Source organism: Myotis daubentonii, chromosome 8 (genome assembly GCF_963259705.1).
Source record: "Myotis daubentonii chromosome 8, mMyoDau2.1, whole genome shotgun sequence".
NCBI lineage: Eukaryota > Metazoa > Chordata > Mammalia > Chiroptera > Vespertilionidae > Myotis > Myotis daubentonii.
In genome coordinates this window covers 46,684,954-46,704,167 of record NC_081847.1, presented here as the reverse complement: position 1 = coordinate 46,704,167, position 19,214 = coordinate 46,684,954, and the positions used below count along the sequence as shown (strand labels likewise).

The 19,214-nt window shown below is 38.2% G+C and overlaps 1 protein-coding gene across 4 annotated transcripts; it reads right to left on the bottom strand.

Annotated features, from left to right (window-relative positions):
* Window positions 1-1,174: 1,174 nt before the first annotated feature.
* Window positions 1,175-18,681, bottom strand: SERPINB10 (serpin family B member 10). Of its 4 annotated transcripts, XM_059706317.1 has the most exons (9): window positions 18,525-18,671; window positions 17,953-18,005; window positions 13,886-14,062; window positions 11,661-11,726; window positions 11,077-11,214; window positions 9,993-10,110; window positions 6,000-6,142; window positions 4,172-4,327; window positions 1,175-1,721 (listed from the first exon to the last, which is right to left on the bottom strand). In XM_059706317.1, the coding sequence occupies exons 3-9, from the start codon at window positions 14,051-14,053 to the stop codon at window positions 1,317-1,319; spliced, it is 1,194 nt and encodes a 397-aa protein (XP_059562300.1). In that variant the 5' UTR covers window positions 14,054-14,062; window positions 17,953-18,005; window positions 18,525-18,671; the 3' UTR covers window positions 1,175-1,316. The 4 variants fall into 4 exon arrangements, with proteins under 4 accessions (XP_059562300.1, XP_059562299.1, XP_059562301.1 ...); XM_059706316.1 differs by lacking the exon at window positions 17,953-18,005 and having other exon boundaries at window positions 18,525-18,676; XM_059706318.1 differs by lacking the exon at window positions 18,525-18,671 and having other exon boundaries at window positions 17,859-17,957.
* Window positions 18,682-19,214: the final 533 nt, after the last annotated feature.

Sequence of the window (19,214 nt, the reverse complement as noted above, 5' to 3'; positions counted from 1 at the left end):
GCCTGCCAGTGGCAAAGAAATTTGCTGGAGGTCAGAACTAGTTCACAGAAGCTGTCTGCCCTTACAGGAAGGTGTGGGCAGTCGACAGCTGGCCTATGGAAGCAAAATGCCAGGCAGCAAAATCCCCACAAGTGATTTCTTTCATTGCGACTTAATATGAGGTGTTCCATAAAGAGATGATACAATATCATATATATTACAATTTTCCATCTTTATAGCTAAGACATTGTCATTTGTTTAGTACATTTTCTTGTACTCATTTATATAATAATGTTCAGGTCTGACCCACTCTTCCATTTGTTAAATAAAGTCAAACAAGCAATCTAGAGTGACACAATCAATCTTCTCTAAAAGCAGAATAACAGCTGGTGAGACTACCAATAAGCAGTTTCTGGAGAGCCGAAGCACTCACCGAGGCTCTGTCCTGTTGCTTCTCCCCTGAGACCTCTCAGCTTCATATTCCCAGCTTTAATAAATGTCCTCTAAAAATTACTTGGACTTGTACTGTGAAATCTTTCCTGCACAAAGTCAAGAACCCACGCAGGCCGACCCTGCTCAGAGCTTGCTCCCTTTCCAGTGACACTAATATCTAACATGACCAAGACACATCTGTGAAAACTAAGAAGCCAACATTGGTACATTGCTGTTAAGTAAATTCCAAATTTCATTTGGCTTTCACTAGCTTTTCCATTAATGTGAACAGAGTATTTTTAAATAGATAACAGAAAAGGGGGGTTTAATTTTCCAGTAGTAATTTATGAACTATCAAAATTATACTTCTAAAAAACTCTTGTTTATCAATATATCGTCTTTATAAAGATTTTTCTTCATTAAATGATGCATGTGAAACATAAGTGATAATACCATGACAGGCAGCTCAAGAATTACAAGGCGTTCAGTTGAATAGCATAGTAGTTCTGAAATGTAAATAAAAGCCACATTGTAAAAAATGTCTAGTGGTAGAAATAAAATTTGCCATTCTTTCTAGCCATATATATGACAGTATCCAAGTTTCTTAATATTAAGGAATTCATGCTTGTGCTGGCTATGATTCCCCATGCTGTAAATAATATCTTCTCTTATTTTCACTCTTGTGTAGTCTGACGCCTGGATGTCATTTTTTAAATATAATAAATATTATAGTAATATTTGAAAAAAAGATATGACAGTATCATTAGAATGCATTATTTCAAGATTTATTTTCTAATATTCAAATGTGAAAAATATCTAGACTGCAAACTAGTTTTTATTATAATTGTTCTTCCATCTTATGATGTATTTTTCACATCATCTTGTTTGATGAGGAAGAAGCAGGCTTAGGGGGAGCAGAATCGCCCATAAAAGAGAATGGTGTTGGTTTTGTTGTGCCTGATGAAGAAGAGGAATGGGCGGTCGGCACTGAATTCAATGGACGGGAGTTTAATCCGGTAACTCACCTCACTCCCACTACCAGCTGCAGCCTCGGTACCCTCTTCGTTTATTTCCACAAAGGACTTGTGGAAAACGTTGGACAGAAATAGGTTTTTCTCTGGGGACATTCCTGAGAAATCAGCCTTGCTCTGGCTAAAGGCATCGCTCATCCCCATGCTGCTTAGGGCTAACTTGAGATCATAAGACTCTTCCAGCTTGAACTTGGGAAGGTGCAGCTTCACATCATACATCTCCATCATGTCTGCGCTGGTCCACTCACTCAACTTTTCATAGGTGGCGGCCTTTTCCAGCTGCAGGTGTGGAACCAAGGGAGAAAAAGTCAGTAATTCCAAAGTGGAGTGGGAAATATTGGTTGAGTGAGATCTCTATATAATTGATGAATTACGATTACTCCCAGTAACAAAACACACACGTATGGAAATTCTTTGGGTCACAACATCTTTCACATGGTTGACCTACAGAATCTTTGTTCTGCAGATTGATGGTTCTCAGGATGTAAGAGAATTCTATCTTGATTCATAATGAAAGTACTTCTATGATAATATGCAAAAGATGAAAAATACACTCAGATACATAAAAAATAGATATAATTTACATGTTGTCTACACAAAAGCATATACTATAGGACAAGTTGTAAGTCCTATACAAAAACCATTAGTGTGTTTTTTAGTTTTTTTTATTGATTAAGGTATTACAAATGTGTCTTTATCCCCCCATTGTCCCCTCATGCCCCCAGTCTTGCCCTCATCCTCACCCCCTGTTGTCTGCGTCCATCGCTTATGCTTATATGCATGCATATAAGTCCTTTGGTTGATCTCTCCCCCTTACCCCAACCCTCCCATACCTTTCCTCTGAGGTTTGAGCATCTGATCGATGCTTCTCTGTTTCTAGATGTTTTTGTTCATCAGTTTATGTTGTTCATTATGGTCCACAAATGAGTGAGATCATGTGATATGTATCTTTCTCTGACTGACTTATTTCACTTAGCATAATATTCTCCAGCTCCATCATAAAAAAATGAATTTAATTTGCATGTTGTCTACACAAAAGCATATACAAGTATGTCAGGGCACAAAAACCATTAGTTTTATTAACATAGAAGATAATTTTTTAACATAAAATCTGAGATAGAATAAGATGTCTATAATCACAACAATATGAATTTAGTAACTATAAACAATGCAAAGAAAGAAAGAAAAAAACCAAAAAGATAGGGAAATCCCCAAATCTTAAGAGTAATGACTTTTAAAAATTGATTAGTAACATTGGTTAATAAACTTACATAGGTTTCAGGTATACAATTCTATAATACATATCTGAATATTGTATTGTGTGTTCACCACCCCAAATCAAGTCTCCTCCCATCACCATCTATCCCTGAGTAATGACTATTTTTATAGTGATTTTGAGGGTGCTTTTTCTCCTCTTTATGTTATAAATTTTAAAATAATAAATATATATGTATGTATATATACATATGTGTATGTGGAGAAAAAGTTTTTGAGTTTTTTTTAATAACCTGTTTGTTTCAAAGTATGTGCTTTTGCTACTTTGTGAGTTTAGTTTTCTAGACCCAAGTTTTGCTGTCAATGACATACTTATAAATGGCATACATTAATAATGTGACAATATCTTAAGTTCAGGAACCTGCACTTTTAGGAAGAAAGGCTTATCTTGTAAGAATGTGACTCTCATGGTTTAGTGTCCACACATGGTCTTATTTTTACCATCGTCTCCAGTTTCAAAAATTTTATGATACAGTGGGAAATCTTTTCTATATACTAGTAGGACCATGGAAACTTCTAAGTATAAAAAGTCTAGCACACATAAAAAATTAGGCATTGTGCAAAGAAAGACAGGCCATCTGCAGAGAAATCAATTTTCAATTTAGACATGCAAACTACTCAGAAATGTCATCTGGCCAAAATTATATCAGGCTTAATAGAAATGTGGCTGACAAACAACTTAAATAATACTTGAAGATGATATTTATATAGACTATTTCTTCGAAAGACTGTTTACATGATAAAACTGTGTTTACAATTTTTGGAAGTAAATTTAATGTTTTAAAATGTACATCTAATGCTACTTTAATGCAGGTGATTAAAAAATTAATCTCCCATACTAGCCAGTTTGGCTCAGTGGATAGAACCTCAGTCCATGGACTGAAGGGTCTCAGATAAGATTCTGATTAAGGGCTAGTAACCTCAGTTGCAGGCTCAATCCCCAGGCCTGGTCAGAGCATGTGCAGGAGGCAACCAATGGATGTGTCTCTCTTACATCAATGTTTCTCTCTCCCTCAGGAACCTGCACTCTTAGAAAGAAAGGCTTATCTCGTAAGAATGTGACTCTTCTTGCAAGGTAAGAGAGAGAGGCTTCCACTCTCTAAAAAATATCAATGGAAAAATACCCTCAGGTGAGGATTAACAAAAAAAAAATAATTTCCCATTAGATAGGTCCTGCCAGAGGGAGAAGAAAGACCTGAACGATCAATCCACATAACTTTGTGACTGACAGTATCTGTATCTGTTGTTCATGTTGCTGCTTGTGGGACTACCCCAGATTACAGGTGTCTATCAATTACTGACACTTTCTAAGGAATAGCCATATCATCCCTACAGAGTTTTGTGAAGCTGAAATGGTATTGGTTGCCTTCCTCTACAAGTTAGGAGACAGGGAAGCCATATTACATGGGGGTAAACACCAGAATCATCCTCATGTCAGACAGATGATGTCTTACCTGATCCAGCCCACCGATGTCTTCTGGCAGCAGTATGAACAGGCTGAGGGCACGGCTCTCATAGTAGAGTTGAAGGCCGATTGCTTGTGGATTTTCTATGTGAAAAACGGGAAGCTTTTTTTTCATCCACATCATTTGCACTGGTTTGCTTGTAGTCTATAGAAAATAAGTAGCAAAGTCACTGAGGAGGTGTTTCACCAAATCCTTCATTCTTTATCCTCATTGGTCCCCAGGAGTCTTGGGCAAGGGCTAATTTGGTGATCCTCTGCTAAATACTGAATAAAGTTATTCAGACTTTGCTCTCTGAAAATATGTCTTCTACTGGATAGCATCATGAACAGGTTATATGGAGTTTCATTCTTTAACATTATTGTGGCAGCATGTATATATCATAGTTGCTGATTCTATCAAACACTTAAAAGATTATATAATCTTATGCAAACTATGTAAGTGCCAATGATTCAGATACTGAATAAGGTGTGTTTCAAAGGCAAACATTTTGAGAAAGTATTTCAGTTTCATAAAAAATGGAAATTCACTAAGAGAATGAAGAGATAAGCAATACACTAGGAGAAAATATTTACAAAACACACCCAATAAAGGACTGGTATGCAAAATTTACAAAGAACTCTTAAAAACTCAGTGGTAATAAAGCAGAAAACCCAATTTTAAAAATAGGCAAAAGATCTGAACAGATACCTCCTCAAATAGAAAGAGAGAGAGAGAGAGAGAGAGAGAGAGAGAGAGAGAGAGAGAGAAGTGAGATTATGTTTTTGAGATTCTTGGGTTGCCACTCTAGGACATGTCAGTTTCTCTTATTTACATGAGTCAATGCTAACACAATTCACATTTTACTGGAGCTAGTTTGGAATGCTTTCCTCTTTCTTGCAACTGAAAACTCCTGCTGAATATACCAAGGTGACTATCTAGCTCAATTCTGGTTAGCCTTCCCCATTGTTATCCCACTGATTGGGAACTGCTTATCGCATACATCCACAGGATTTCAGCAATAGGTCCTCAGCAGCACTGTTTGTATGAGATGTCCCACCCCAGACTAAACAGCTTGTGCAAACTTTGTCCAATCAGTTCCTTTCCCAGGAATTTTGGAATGAGATCTATTAGAATATCTTGCAAATGGAAGAGGTGCGTGGGTAGCCAGGTTCTGCCATTGCCAACTGGGAAGAAGAGGAAGTTAGACCTCAGCTTGAGAGAAGAATGATGAGAGAAACAGTTGAAAAGGTAGAGAATGAATCCTGACAACATTTGGATCCTTGTTTCCATGCAAGTCCCAAGTTCCAGCCACCTACTGGCCCTTGGATTCTATGAGATATATCTGCCATCTTATGTTTGTTTCTGTTTTTGCTGTAGTGGGTTCCTAGCACAAAAATAAGTGTGTTATGTCCTAGCATGAATAGAAGCCTTAATGAGAGAAGTGATTTTTTAAGTTTTTGTTTCTTTTTTTGGTAGAAGATAGTATAGGTTTAGTAGAAAAAAAAACAGAAGTAATAGTGAAGACTTTCGGTTCTAGTAGACTTCTAACTTAATCACTTAACCACACTGTATTGCTCACCTGGGAAACAAATATAACTTATTTCTCTAGCTTACTTGTAGCAAGGACTGAGTGATAACATACGTGAATAGTCTATTTTTTAGAGAAAAGGAGATTTCAAGGTGGGATGAAATTGGGAATGCTCACTTTAGCCATCTGTGCCCTAGTAAAAGCCATACTTTATAAGAACATATATTTAAAAAGAGGATTGAATTTAAAATAGGATCCCCTTTACAATGCCACATGAAAATCCATGCTGATTTATTAAATGATTCCTACCTTGTTTATTCTGAAAGGCTTTTCTGTGGTGTCTTGGACTAAGAATTGATGTTCCCAGGTTCCTTTAAAGTAAAGGGCATTCACCAGGACCATTTTGGTTGCAGAATCTACAGCATCATCAGGTAGGAGATTCAGAATTTTTCCTACAAGAGCAAAAAGACAGATTTCAAATGGTTTAGTTAAATCTCGATGACATACCACACTTATAAAAATGATGATCATGAAATATTATAATCCAAACCAGGAAGCCACCTTTTTTTAAAAAAAATTTATTAATTTCAGAGAGGAAGGGAGAGAGAGAGGGAGAGAGAGATAGAAACATCAATGATGAGAGAGAATCATGGATCAGCTGCCTCCTGCATGCCCCCTCCAAGGGACTGAGCCCTTAACCCATGCATGTGCCCTGACCGGGAATTGAACTGAGACCTCCTGGTTCATAGGTTGATGCTCAACTACTGAGCAACACTGGCCAGAACAGGAAGTTAGCTTTGGTAGAATACTATGAACAGATCTTATTCAAATTTTATCAGTTGTTCCAATAACTTATTTTTCTGGACTAGAAAATGATCCAAGATCTCAAGCTGTGCTTAGTTGTCATTTCCTCTTAGTTGTTAGTCCTCTTTAACCTGGGAGAGTTTCTCAGTCAACGCTTGTCTCCCATGACCTTGATACTTTTGAAAAAGTTTTATAAGAATGTGCATCAGCCCTAGCTGGTTTGGCTCAGTGTATAGAGCCTCCATCTGCAGACTCAATGGTACTGGGTTCGATTCCAGTCAAGGGCACATGCCCGGATTGCAAGCTCGGTCCCCAGTAGGGGGCATGCAGGAGGCAGCCAATCAATGATTCCCTCTCATCATTGATGTTTCTATCTCTCCCTTCCTCTCTAAAATCAATAAAAAATATATTTTAAAAAATGAATGCCCATCAATTCTTAGTTCAAATTTGTCTGATGTTTCCTCACAGATAATATTTAGGTTACAGATTTTTTTTTAGAATGCTACCATTGTGGGTTTGTATCCTCCATCCCCTGAAGAGATGTGAACTGGCTCTTGTGAGCCTTTGCTATGGACTCCAACATACCCCTCAACCGCTAGTCTTCACGGGGCATCTCCCAAACACTGCAGCTTTATTGAAAAGTTCTAAGGGCAGCACTTCTAGAGATTCCACTAGCTCTGAGGTGTGGTTTGAACATGTCTACTCACAACAAAACAAAACAAACATCCCCCCTATGAAACAGAACTTTAGGTTTTAGAAATTAAATATAAATTTGGTTTTCAATGCTGATGTGAAAATTTCCTGAAACTTTCATATTTGTTTTTCTATCTGATTAAAGACAGTATATTAAACTTAATTTGAACATTTTTTGGTGATTTAACCTGGGGAGTCATGTGTCATTTTTTAAATATGGTTTTTGCACAGAAGTTTTTTTTTTAAGCTCTGTGTCATACTAAGTGAATTATTCTATCATTTGATAGAGTTGTAGATGCAAATAGAGAGCATATAGAGGACTGAGGTTTACACAGGTTGATCTCAAGTTAGTTGGCATCCAGATGATTTAAGTTTCATTCCTTATTCTCTGGGTTCATACGTTTTCAAGGAGCATAGCCTCTTGAATCCACATCCGTGTTGTTAGTTTATTTGACAAAGAATGTACAAAATGTATTTACAGACAACTTCAAAGTAATGCAGAGCAAATGGACTCTTCTAAGAAATGTTCTACTATCCTCTTCAGAGTTAAAGTGCCGCCTACTGGTTTGCACATTGCACAGATCCTTGGTAGCTCTAGGTAATGGGAAGGGCATTGGCTTCACAGATATTCAGGTTACTGGTAAGTCCTGCTGGGCACATATTAATGTGACACTAGAGGTTCCTATTTGCCAAGTGCATAATAGATTTTGAGATTACAAATATGCACACAATAACCTTCCCCAATTCCTCACATTTTAGGAGCTTATAGATTATTAGGAAAAAAATTGTAGCAACACATGACTGGTATTATCTTGGAGAATTTGACTCTGAATGCCTTGTGTTCCGGTAGTTCATGCGGCTATTTGGAAAAAGACCTATTCGAAGGGCCAAGGAAAGAAGCTTCTTTCAAGTGGTTCAGATAGAACGTAGGCATGCTGAAGAGTTTCTAGCAATGTCTCCATAAGGATGCAACAAAGTCAAAGTTCCTTATTGCTGATCAATTTTTTACTTAAACTGATGTTGAGTAGCTGCCAAATAGCAGATATTTGCGTCCAATGTTTAAAATAACATACAGAAAAATTTTAGCTTTCTCCCTCATTGGAAGGTCCAACTTCTAAGAAATAGAGTCCACAGGGCCAGCGGGAGGAATGTAGACATGAAATTAGGGAAACAGGGACTTAAAAGACTCTGACCACATCCAGGGTGGGCATAATTTGGGGGATCTCTTACTGGATGAGTGTTATGACAACAGAGGATTTTTCAAAGTGTGCCCATTGTGTATTTTGACCATATAGTGACCATAATCTGAAGTTTACACTTTCCTCCATAATGTAAAGTATTTGTTCAGTTCTTCTAAAACATCTGTGTTGTTGAATATGGTAGCCACCAGACACACAAGTCTACTTAAATTTAAATTAAATTAATTAAAATGAACTAAAATTGCCGTAACCGGTTTGGCTCAGTGGATAGAGCGTCGGCCTGTGGACTGAAAGGTCCCAGGTTCAATTCCGGTCAAGGTCATGTACCTGGTTGAGGGCACATCCCCAGTGGGGGGTGTGCAGGAGGCAGCTGATCGATATGTCTCTCTCATCGATGTTTCTAACTCTCTATTCCTCTCCCTTCCTCTCTGTGAAAAATCAATAAAATATATTTTTAAAAAAGAAAAAAATGAACTAAAATTTAAAAATTCAGTTCCTCTGTTGAGTTAGCCACATTTCAAATCATCTCTAGTCACATATGGACAGAACATGTGACCGTATCAAATTGGGCAATGCAGATGTATGGCACATTTGTCATCACAGGAAGATTGCCAGGACAGCTCTGTCATCTAGACAGTTATCATTCCCTTGGAGTGTGCCAACCTCACTGGGGAAGCATGACAAGAACCAAGCTATGCAGCATCTGAGGACAGGTCTCCTCTCAGGTCTAAAAGGCTTTGCTGGGTGAAAGGTAGCAGATTACTTATTTGCTCATAGCCTCCCTATGTGTAGGGTTCCCAACTGTCTTCCAGACAACATACTTGACACTGGGCTAAAAATGTAAAGCCAGAGATCTAGTTTAGTCCCTTACTATTCTTCTACCCCTTACTATTCTCCTATCTCTGCCATGTTGAATTTGAGTTGCATATTCCTATGGGCTGTTCCTTCTACAGTCCTATTTGGTCCTCTTGTAAACTGGAACAGTGCAAGTACCCAATAAATGCTAGCTAATTCTAATTCTAAAAGAGTCAACTTTTGGATGACTCAAAATCAGGAATGAGTTCAATATAATGGTCATTTTTGCCTCACCATGGCTTTTGAAAGTTACATGAAAAAGGAACTGAGAATTTAGGGCTGCCAATTTCCTCAGTTCACTCCAATGAACACTAATTTTCTGAATAACAACTATTAGTGGGCCTTTTATATGTTATTTATTCAAAGCTGAAACTAGAGCTATTATGCATGGGATCCTTCAGGGGAGGCAGATGAAAAGAAGCATCAGAGTTAATTTCAATAACACTGTGGACAGTGTAACAATAAACAATGCTTGTCCCTAGCCTGTTTGGCTCAGTGGATAGAGTGTCAGCCCGTGGACTGAAGGGTCCCCATTTTGATTCCAATCAAGGGCACATGCCTAGGTTGTGGGCTCCATCCCTAGTGTGGGATGTTTCTCTCTCTCTCTCTCTCTCTCTCTCTCTCTCTCTCTCTCTCTCTCTCTCCCTCTTTCTCTCTCGCTTCCTTCCTCTCTGAAATCAATAAAAAATATATTTTTTTAAAACCAATGCTTGGAGAGATCATGCGGATGAGCACCTTGGTGACAGCTTACCCTCAGTCTGGCTTTCAACCCAAGCGTTGATCTCCTTTCTGATTTGGTCAGAAGCTCCCAAAAAGTTCACAGGCTGTGGCTCTGCACCAAAGTATGCTTTCATGTCTTCTAAATATTTCTGAAAGATACCGGCAAAATTTCCTTTTGTAGAGTTTTTCCAAAACTGAGAAATCAAGTCTATTTAGGTTATCAAAAAGCTAGACAGAAGTACAATTGTCCACACACACACACACACACACACACACACACTGCTCCATTCTCTCTTTCCCACTCCTGTTTTGGTCAAGGACTATATTCCTCCTCTTTAAATTTTTCTGGGCTCTGACTAGCCATGAAAAACCCCAGGTATAGAAGGAAGGTCTGCCACCCACAGCTCTGACATTACTGCTTGAAATCTCAAGATAGGTTTATTGATTCTACTGCTATCCCTCCACCTTGCGCAATGTCCTTGCTTTTTGTCCACTGGACCGCTCTGTCCTCCTGCTCCTTTCTAAGATGTGCTAAAGATGTAATGGACAAATATGAGACAAGTAAATGCTTGTCCTGGCTCCTGGGTAGACCCCTCTGAGAAGCCTTTGAGTCTGAACTAAGGATGAAGTCATGGCCTGCTCCATGGAATTCCAACCACCCAAGAAGGGACAAAGTTGATATTATTCCATGTTAAGAATCTTCCATAATCTCTAAAGTCATAATAGAAAATGACTTGTCTGATTCCAATATCAGCTTTGCTCTCCATTACAGTTTCCAGGCATATTCCTCTGTCCAACATCACCCTCTGCTCCTTCAGATTTATCCTACATCCATACTCTACATATTTTATTGCATTTCCCATGAAGCAAATGTTGGCACACAGATTATATAAACCACATTTATATATTACTACTTTGGATAAAGATCTGCTTACTAGACCTGGTTTTCTTTACAACTAGACACTTATTGGTTGGTCTAAATGATTGTTTACCAGAAATGTTGACCACATTAAGGTTGTCCCTGTGATCCCTAAAGAAATGTACAAAGAGTTCATTGATTGATCTCACATGGCTCTTTGTTTCCCATCAGCTTTAAATAACATATTTGCACTTACTTTGAGAAATGGGTAAGTTTTTTCTGCATATATCCCATTGGCTGTTTTAAGTACATAGGCATTACTGGGACTGTTGATTTCGGAGATGAGTGTTTGGAAATTGGAGTGTATTTCTTCAACCTTCCCCAAGTTGAAATCCTTTAAAAGAAAAGGGATTAGTCTAATAAAAACATTGAACAAGAATTGTATATATAGGAACATCCTACAACTAAATGAAATAATTTGGTGTATTGTGAACAAAAATATGAAATCAATTATAAAATAGATAAATGTTTTCTCTAATGTTACCAGGGCAAAAACATAAAAATAATTGAGGGCATCGTTTCCTTCACAGTTACTTTGCAAAAGCAGGAATAATTTTGAAAGTAGAGCAGTTTTGAAAGAGAAGCAAAAGAGGAGAAGAGATAAGGTTAAAAAAGATAACCCTTCCAAAAAGTGTAGACATTCAGTATTACAAAAAATTTTTAACATATGTTTCTAAGAATATTTACTCAGTAAAGTTTGCTTAAATTAGCCATTAACATGCAGATGCTAAAAGTGGTTTCCCCCTTACCAGCAAATGGATATTAAAATATAAAATATACCGTTTTCCTTTTCTTTTCACTTTCAGGATAAGATTTGATGTCCTGATCTCTGTTAAATTGAAGCACCTGTAATTTCAATATAAAGACAATATTTGAGTGCACTTTGCAGAGAAATAATCATATCAAACACACCTTGATAAATACATTGCTACAGAACATATAATTAATGAACCAAGGGGGTTCTGATTTGATTTAACAGTATGTTAGCTTAACTAGTACACTAGGTCAAGAGTTGCTTTTAGCCCAGCCAGCATGGCTCAGTGGTTGAGCGTGGACCTATGAACCAGGAGGTCACAGTTCAATTCCTGGTCAGGGCACATGCCCAGGTTGTGAGCTCCATCCCCAGCATGGAGCATTCAGAGGCAGCCAATAAATGATTCTTTCTCATCATTGATGTTTCTATCTCTCTTTCCCTCTCCCTTCCTCTCTGAAATCATTAAAAAAAAAAAAGAGTTGCTTTTAAATAAAATTTTTAAAAGTCTGATTTAAGTTACTCTTTATTTTAATATTTTATATAGGACATTTAGGATGATGTTGGAAATGCCCTTAGAGGTAAAATTCTCTTGTTTCCCAAGTTTCATTTTTGTCTATGGTTGCTTTGAAAAGAAGGCTAGGTGTTCAATTGAGTCCAATTAGCAATTTAAGCAAAAGTAACCACCCAATTATCTGGAAAATGCAAGGGTTTTAATTGTTTTTCCTAGGTTAGTGCTTTTGTTCCCATTGTCTATCACCACTTGACATATGGATGAATTCTTTATTTACACCCCAGGGTTTTATTTGCAGGTTAACAGGAAGGATGTGGGCACCCTTGTTTCCCCTGAATTGTACAACAGTAAAAAAAACAAAGCGATAATTCCATCTCCCACATCCTGACCCAGCTCACAGTGAGGAACAAAGTCTGACCAAAGCCCCTGCTGACACACAGTGACAGCACAGGGACCATTTGCCATAGGGAAAAGGAATGCAAACTGAAGCTGTTAATGTTTAAATATATATGAAATAAAACAAGGGCAAGAGACACCCAGCAATATATTTATATGAAACAGACCCAAAGTGAAATTCACCTAAGATTAAGTCTATCGCTGAATGGTTAAACCTCTGATAATTAATTATTAACCAGGATTTTATTGTTGTTTTAAACCCCATAGTATCTTGTGAACTACAAGAATAAAGTTGATAGCCTAAGCCTAAATTCACAGAATATATATTCTGCCTGTCTTACCCAGAATTACTGGCTGTACCCATGTCCATACTTGGCATAGAAGACACCTTCTTGTGTGGAAATTCTGTCATTTGGTCTTTCCATTGTTGTATGATTTAGGGATGGATTTATTCTTTTTTGGTTTATTTTTATTTAAAACACACACACATATATGTATAAGTTTACACATGTATGCATACACATATATATGTGGCTATTTTATTATGTTGTTTATCTATGCTTACACATACACACATACATACACTATGTTTTGAGGATGCTTATTCCAAATCAGTAATTGCTTATACAATAATATTGTTTTGCATTTTCATGCTCCAAATAGGCTTTTTAAATTCATCAAAACAAATAACGATTGAAAAAGGAAACAACCAAGGTACAAAGAACAGAATTCACTTGACTTTTCTATTTGTGTTTTCAAGAAAATCCTTCTGGAATTCAAAACATACTAATTCTACTATTTAATGTTTGAGCCATTACTTCTTGAAATGTCTTGATAGTCCAAATAAAATAATTTTTGGTGTTGAACCAAACTTGATAAACTCATCATCTCTGTGTATGATTTTGCTAGAGAATACAGGTTCTTAAATGGTTTTCCTAGCAAATCGACTTCCTTTTCCAGACTTCCTTTTATGGTCTATAAAACTTTTTAAACTATATATTTTTTTATTTATTTCAGAGAGGAAGAGAGAGGGAGAGAGATATAGAAACATTAATGAGGAAAGAGAATCATTGATCAGCTGCCTCCTGCATGCCCCACACTGGGAATCAAGCCCACAACCCGGGCATATGCCCTGACCAAAAATTGAACTTTGACCTCCCAGTTCATAGGTCAATGCTCAACCACTGAGCCACGCTGGCCAGGCTAGAAAACTTTTTAAACTGCATCTTTTGTTTTGGAAAATATGGCTATAAAATGTGAGCTATCTGGAATTTGGAAGAAAAATGAAGATAAAAGGTAAAGAAAACATTTTGTTTTAAGGCAAGGCTGAGCTTTGCCACTTACCTGGGCTATTTGGGATGCAGTGGTACATCTGGTGCCCAAATACACCATGGCTAACGAGGTTGAGATGCCCCAAGGAGAAAAGAAAATATTTTTACCCTCAGCAGACTCAGCTAGCTTTTTGCTAAATTCCAGGGCAAATTGGTTGATTGATTGTGTTAGAGAATCCATTGGGAAAATCTAAAAAAAAAAGGAGAGAAAGAGAAACCATGTTAATAATTTTAATAATCCTTTCCATTCATTTTACTTTTGTAAAACAATTTGTTAGCTTATATATTACTCTTTAACTATACTTCAGTGAAATGACACAAATATATATTACCCAATTTGTATTCATAAGACCTAAATGGACTTATGGGCTTTAAAAGCATATTAGTCCAACAGTATTAGTTTACATATTGGAAAACTGAAGTTCAAGGTGTTTAAGAAAATTGTTTCAAATTTTAGTGCTGGTGTACATCAGAGAACAGTTGGGTTCTGGTGTGTCAGGAGCTCCTTGTTGAGACTGTCACGATGAAAGTGGCAGTGGAACCAGGCCTCCCTCTCAGCCAGTGCCTCTTTTCAATACACTGCACTAGTGCTGACTTTGCACAGAAAATGAGAAATAAGAATGTGTCTCTTCAACTTTGTACTTTTTCTCATCCACTTTCATCCATATTTTTATTTTTTTAACCTTATTTACCACTTTATATATGACATTCCTGTTTCTTAAAATGCCTTTTCTCCTCCTTTATTGAAATCCAACTCTGTCCAAGGACCTTCTTTTCCCCTGAAAGCTTTTCCTGACCTTTGGGGTAAACAGGAGCATGTCTGCCACCAGGTCCCATAACATAGCTCTGGCCACGTACTTGACATTGGTCATACTGCTAGTTCTATTTCTATCTTTCCAACTCCAGGGTAAGTTTCTCCAGAGCGAAATTTTCTTATGCTACGTCATACATCCCGCATCTATTAATCGCACTTTGCACAAAATGGATTCATAGGAATACTTTTGTGCATCATATTCATTGTTGGGCTCTAGCTACACTTTTTTGTTTTGTTTTGTTTTGTTTTTAGCTCCTTAAACTTGAAATCATGCACAATTTAATGGAAAATGCTTGTAGAGAAATAGAGAAACCAAGGTTTTTTTGCCATTATTTTCATTCACTTTTGACCCTCTGAAACTGGTCTTCTTGAACAAAGGAACTCAGGATTTCTCTCTGTGTGTCATTTTTGATATTATATTCAACTTTTAAATATCACCTTTAGTTACCCGAACATTTTAATTTAAGTCTTTTTGAGCTGGGTCTCTATTTTTAAAAATACCAGTTAAATTTACTGTCATTTTATAATCATACTAGAGGCCTGGTGCACAAAAATTTGTGCACTCAGGGAGGGGGGTCCCTCAGCCCGGCCTGTGCCCGCTCGCAGTCTGGGACCTCTCAGGGGATGACCACCTACTGGCTTAGGCCCGCTCCCCAGGGGATTGGGCCTAAGCTGGCAATCAGACATCCCTCTGGCAGCCCTGGGGGGATGTCCACTTGCCAGCAGGGAGCAGGCCTAAACTGCAGTCAGACATCCTTAGCGCTGCTGAGGAGGCAGGAGAGGCTCCCACCACCACCACTGTACTGGCAGCCATCAGCCTGGCTTGTGGCTGAGCAGAGCTCCTCCCATGTGAGAGTGCCCTGACCACCAGGGGGAAGCTCCTGCATTGAGTATCTGCCCCCTGGTGGTCAGTGTGTGTCATAGTGACCAGTCATTCCCAATCCTTCTGCTGTTAGGGTCAGTTTGCATATTACCCTTTTACTATATAGGATAGAGGCCTGGTGCACGGGTGGGGGCCGGCTGGTTTGCCCTGAAGGGTGTCCCAGATCAGGGTGGGGGTCCCGCTTGGGTGCTTGGCCAGCCTGGATGAGGGGCTGATGGCTTTTTGCAGCTGGTCACACCACCTTCAGGGTTGGGGTCCCCACTGGGGTGCCTGGCCAGCCTGGGTGAAGGGCTGAGGGCTATTTTCAGGCTGGCGGGTGACAGAAGCTCCCAGCCTCTCCTTTTTTTCTTTTTCTTTTTTTTTTATTCTGGGATTTATTTACCTTCTATGGCTGTCACTGGAACTGAGAGCCAGCTTTAGCTCTGAGGCTCAGCTCCAGCTCTGAGACTTCAGCTGCTGAAAGCAGGTATCTGGTTTGTTTGGCTTCTGTAATTGAAACACTGTTGCAGCTCCAGCTCTGAGGCCCAGCTGGCTGAAAGCAGGTTTCTGGGGTTTGTTTAACTTCTATAATTGCAACATTGTTTCTTAGAGTGCAACTCAGAGGCCGGCAGCGGCAGGTGGGGAACCTTGGCTCCTTCCATCACTGGAGCAAGCAAGCCTCCTGTTCGCTTCAGCTGCCTGGCTGCTGGCCGCCATCTTGGTTGGCAGTTAATTTGCATATTGCCTGATTAGCCAATGGGAAGCGTGTCAGAGGTATGGTTAATTACCATGTTTGTCTATTATTAGATAGGATAATGTCTCAACCTTGTTAAATGATTAAAAATAAATCAAATTCCTGGGCCTTGAACCTCCTAAAATATTGTCTAGAACTTAGTCTTCCACTGACACCACCTGACCCTCTGAGGAAACTAGAATGAGAACTTGAGAAAAGTCAGTTCTCCCTAGTCAAATAGTTGAATCAAGGGAGAGGCGTGTGTAGGCAAAGTCTTGGTTTCATCATGACTGGGATTAAATGATACCATTGAAATTAGTCTTAGCCACAGTCTTGTACTTAACAAAACAGCTTCCAAGCCTCTAAATCACATCCTAGTTCCAGCTCCTGCATATTCCAGAGGCTGATGCTAATCCTAGGCTGACATTGTTGATTAAAGGAAAAGAAAAAAAAAGTCGAGATTTATAGTAATGCTACACCCTCATAAAATATTAGAAACTTTCCTGTGAGTATTTTATTTCTTATCAGATTCAATGCCAACTTGGAAATAACCTCTCTCTTTCTTTTAGGGTGATATTTATTCAGATAATGCTTTCTTTGCTGCCTATATATTACTTTGTCTTTTTAGAGCTCATGCATTAAATTCATATGGAAAATGTTTGGCTGGTTAGCCAAACCATACTCAACGTAAAGGGAGAAGAAGAGAAAATACTATCTTAGGGTCTGGGATTTTTATCTTTCTAACTAGTTATTCTAGAATTTAGTTACTTAAAACAAATTCCTACAAACAATAATTCTTTCCAATGAAAGAGCTAATTTCTTGTGGAAAGCTAATATTCAGTTACCTCCCACATCATGAATTCTCTCATTAATATTATTATTAATATATCATATGTAGCCCATATATATTAGCTCATATACAACAGAAAAAAAAAATTTTCCACAGAAATTTACAGAAGCGCTAAGCCAGTCATTAGTAAAGTTTAACTCAACAGTGTGTTTTCTGAAAGGATGCAAAATTTCAGGATGCGATTTTACAGGAAATAGTTTGTCCATATAAAGGTTGTACATTTTTTTTTCAGAGAAGACTATAAATGTCTAAATCAGAAGCCTATTGTGCCTTTTTTAAAATGAAATGCTCTTTTGCTCAATCTGTAAAGGGGCTTAGGGGAGAACTATAAAAATAGGAAAATGATTATGTCTTTCAGCAGAATGTCTCATTGTAAATACACATACTCTTGCATATCAGAATTGGAAAGAATTTCAGAGTCCCTCTAATCCAATTACCTCATTTTATCAGCTAGGAAACTAAGGCCCAGAGACGTTAAATGTGCCGACCAGCAGGCACAGCTATCCCATACCAGAGTTATCGCTACAATCCCCTTCTCTGGATTCTGAATACACTTGGTTTTGTCATTGTATTTCATTGTTGCTAAGATTTTAATGGTAAATCAAGGAATTGGGTTATGAAAGATGATGGACAAGAGGAGGGTGAAAAGAGGAATGATGAGGAGGAGGACGGCATGGGAAGGAGTCCCGTGCCCTGTTCCACAAGAGGAGGTCCAAAGTCCCTTTACTTCCTCATGACCCTGATGATGTTTTCATCTACTTCATGGAGTTGAGCATATCAGAAGGTGACATCTCCCCACCCCCCAGCATGTCTATATTCACCTAATGCTGTTTTCCAAAGGAAGTAGAAGCTTGGGGTGTTTTATGATGAGCACCTAGCATAAGGTTGGGAGGAGAGGAGGGATTTATATTATTCGGTGAAAGAGAGGAAAGATAATGGCTAATGGTAGGGTGGCCAAGGCAGGAGTGTAGAGAGTCAAGCCATTAGTTCCACACATTAATGACTAGGATCAAATTCATGTTGCCAAGTGAAGGATTTGGGCTCAGTTATTCTGAGAAGATTCTATTTCTCTGCCTAGGGTGACAGACACAAAAGTAGCAAATCCAGAAATGTGACTGAAAAAAACTTCATTCATAGTTTCACAATCCTAATAAAACTATTTTTCTAGCTTCTTTAGAAATAAATGCTCTCTCCCCCTTAGCCCTCTTTCCAGTAGAAACGTTGAGCCAACTCAAAGTTAAATCTCTCTCTCGTGCACAGAATTCCCGGGGAATGGAGCTCTATATACTATTTCTGTTTCTGGGGCTCTTGATCATTTGTTATTGAGCTAGGCACTTCAACAAAGAAGAAAAACATAAATAAACATTTTTAAACAAAGAAGTATTTACAATACCTTGTTTTCTTCCCCTGGAGCAGAAGTGGAAATTCGTTTCTAAAGTAAGAAATTGTGGCTGAGTTAAGTAACTTTTAACTGTAGGAACTTAAAAAAGCGGTAACTCCTCCCTCTTCTTAGCCCCACCCCTTTGATTCACTTTCACAAGCCCATACACTCTTCCTTTCAGGTTCATCGTGGCCAGAAGCTCAAATCAAAAGACAGAGAAACAGATGAGCAAGGTTTTGCCTGCATGCTTTAATTACTCATATTTTCCATGTCTGTCCACATGTGGAGACCTGAATTCTGACAAATTGTAACTCACAGTTTCCTTACTTAATCTCTCCTCTAATCTGCCAAATGGAAGTAATTATAGTGCTTCTTAAGAAAAAAAAAAAAAAAGGAAAGAAAGAAAGACTCAAATTAGTGGGATAACAATGGACAATAAAATTAAAATATTACTGGTGAAGTATTTACTGCGATAGCACCTCTTCCCATTTATGTTGGTGTAGAAACCCGAGAATAACTATGATGAGTGGGATGTCCATCTCCCTGCCCCAGGCACAAGGGGTCTGGATCAGTTACTGAGTCTGATGTTGCTTCATCAGTTTCTAGTTCTCTTTTGTTTCTCCTTATAAATGTTCCCCTCACTTCTCCACCATATTTGTTGGAAAGGAAGATAATAGGGTATAGTTTTATTTTCTATCACAG

Coding starts and splice junctions, on each gene's coding strand:
- SERPINB10 (XM_059706316.1), bottom strand. CDS start 14,053: ATGGATTCTCTAACACAATCAATCAACCAATTTGCCCTGGAATTTAGC. Junction 10,111..11,076: donor AAACTTACCCATTTCTCAAA/GTAAGTGCAAAT, acceptor GGTATCTTTCAG/AAATATTTAGAAGACATGAA. Junction 1,722..4,171: donor ACATCGGTGGGCTGGATCAG/GTAAGACATCAT, acceptor CCACACCTGCAG/CTGGAAAAGGCCGCCACCTA.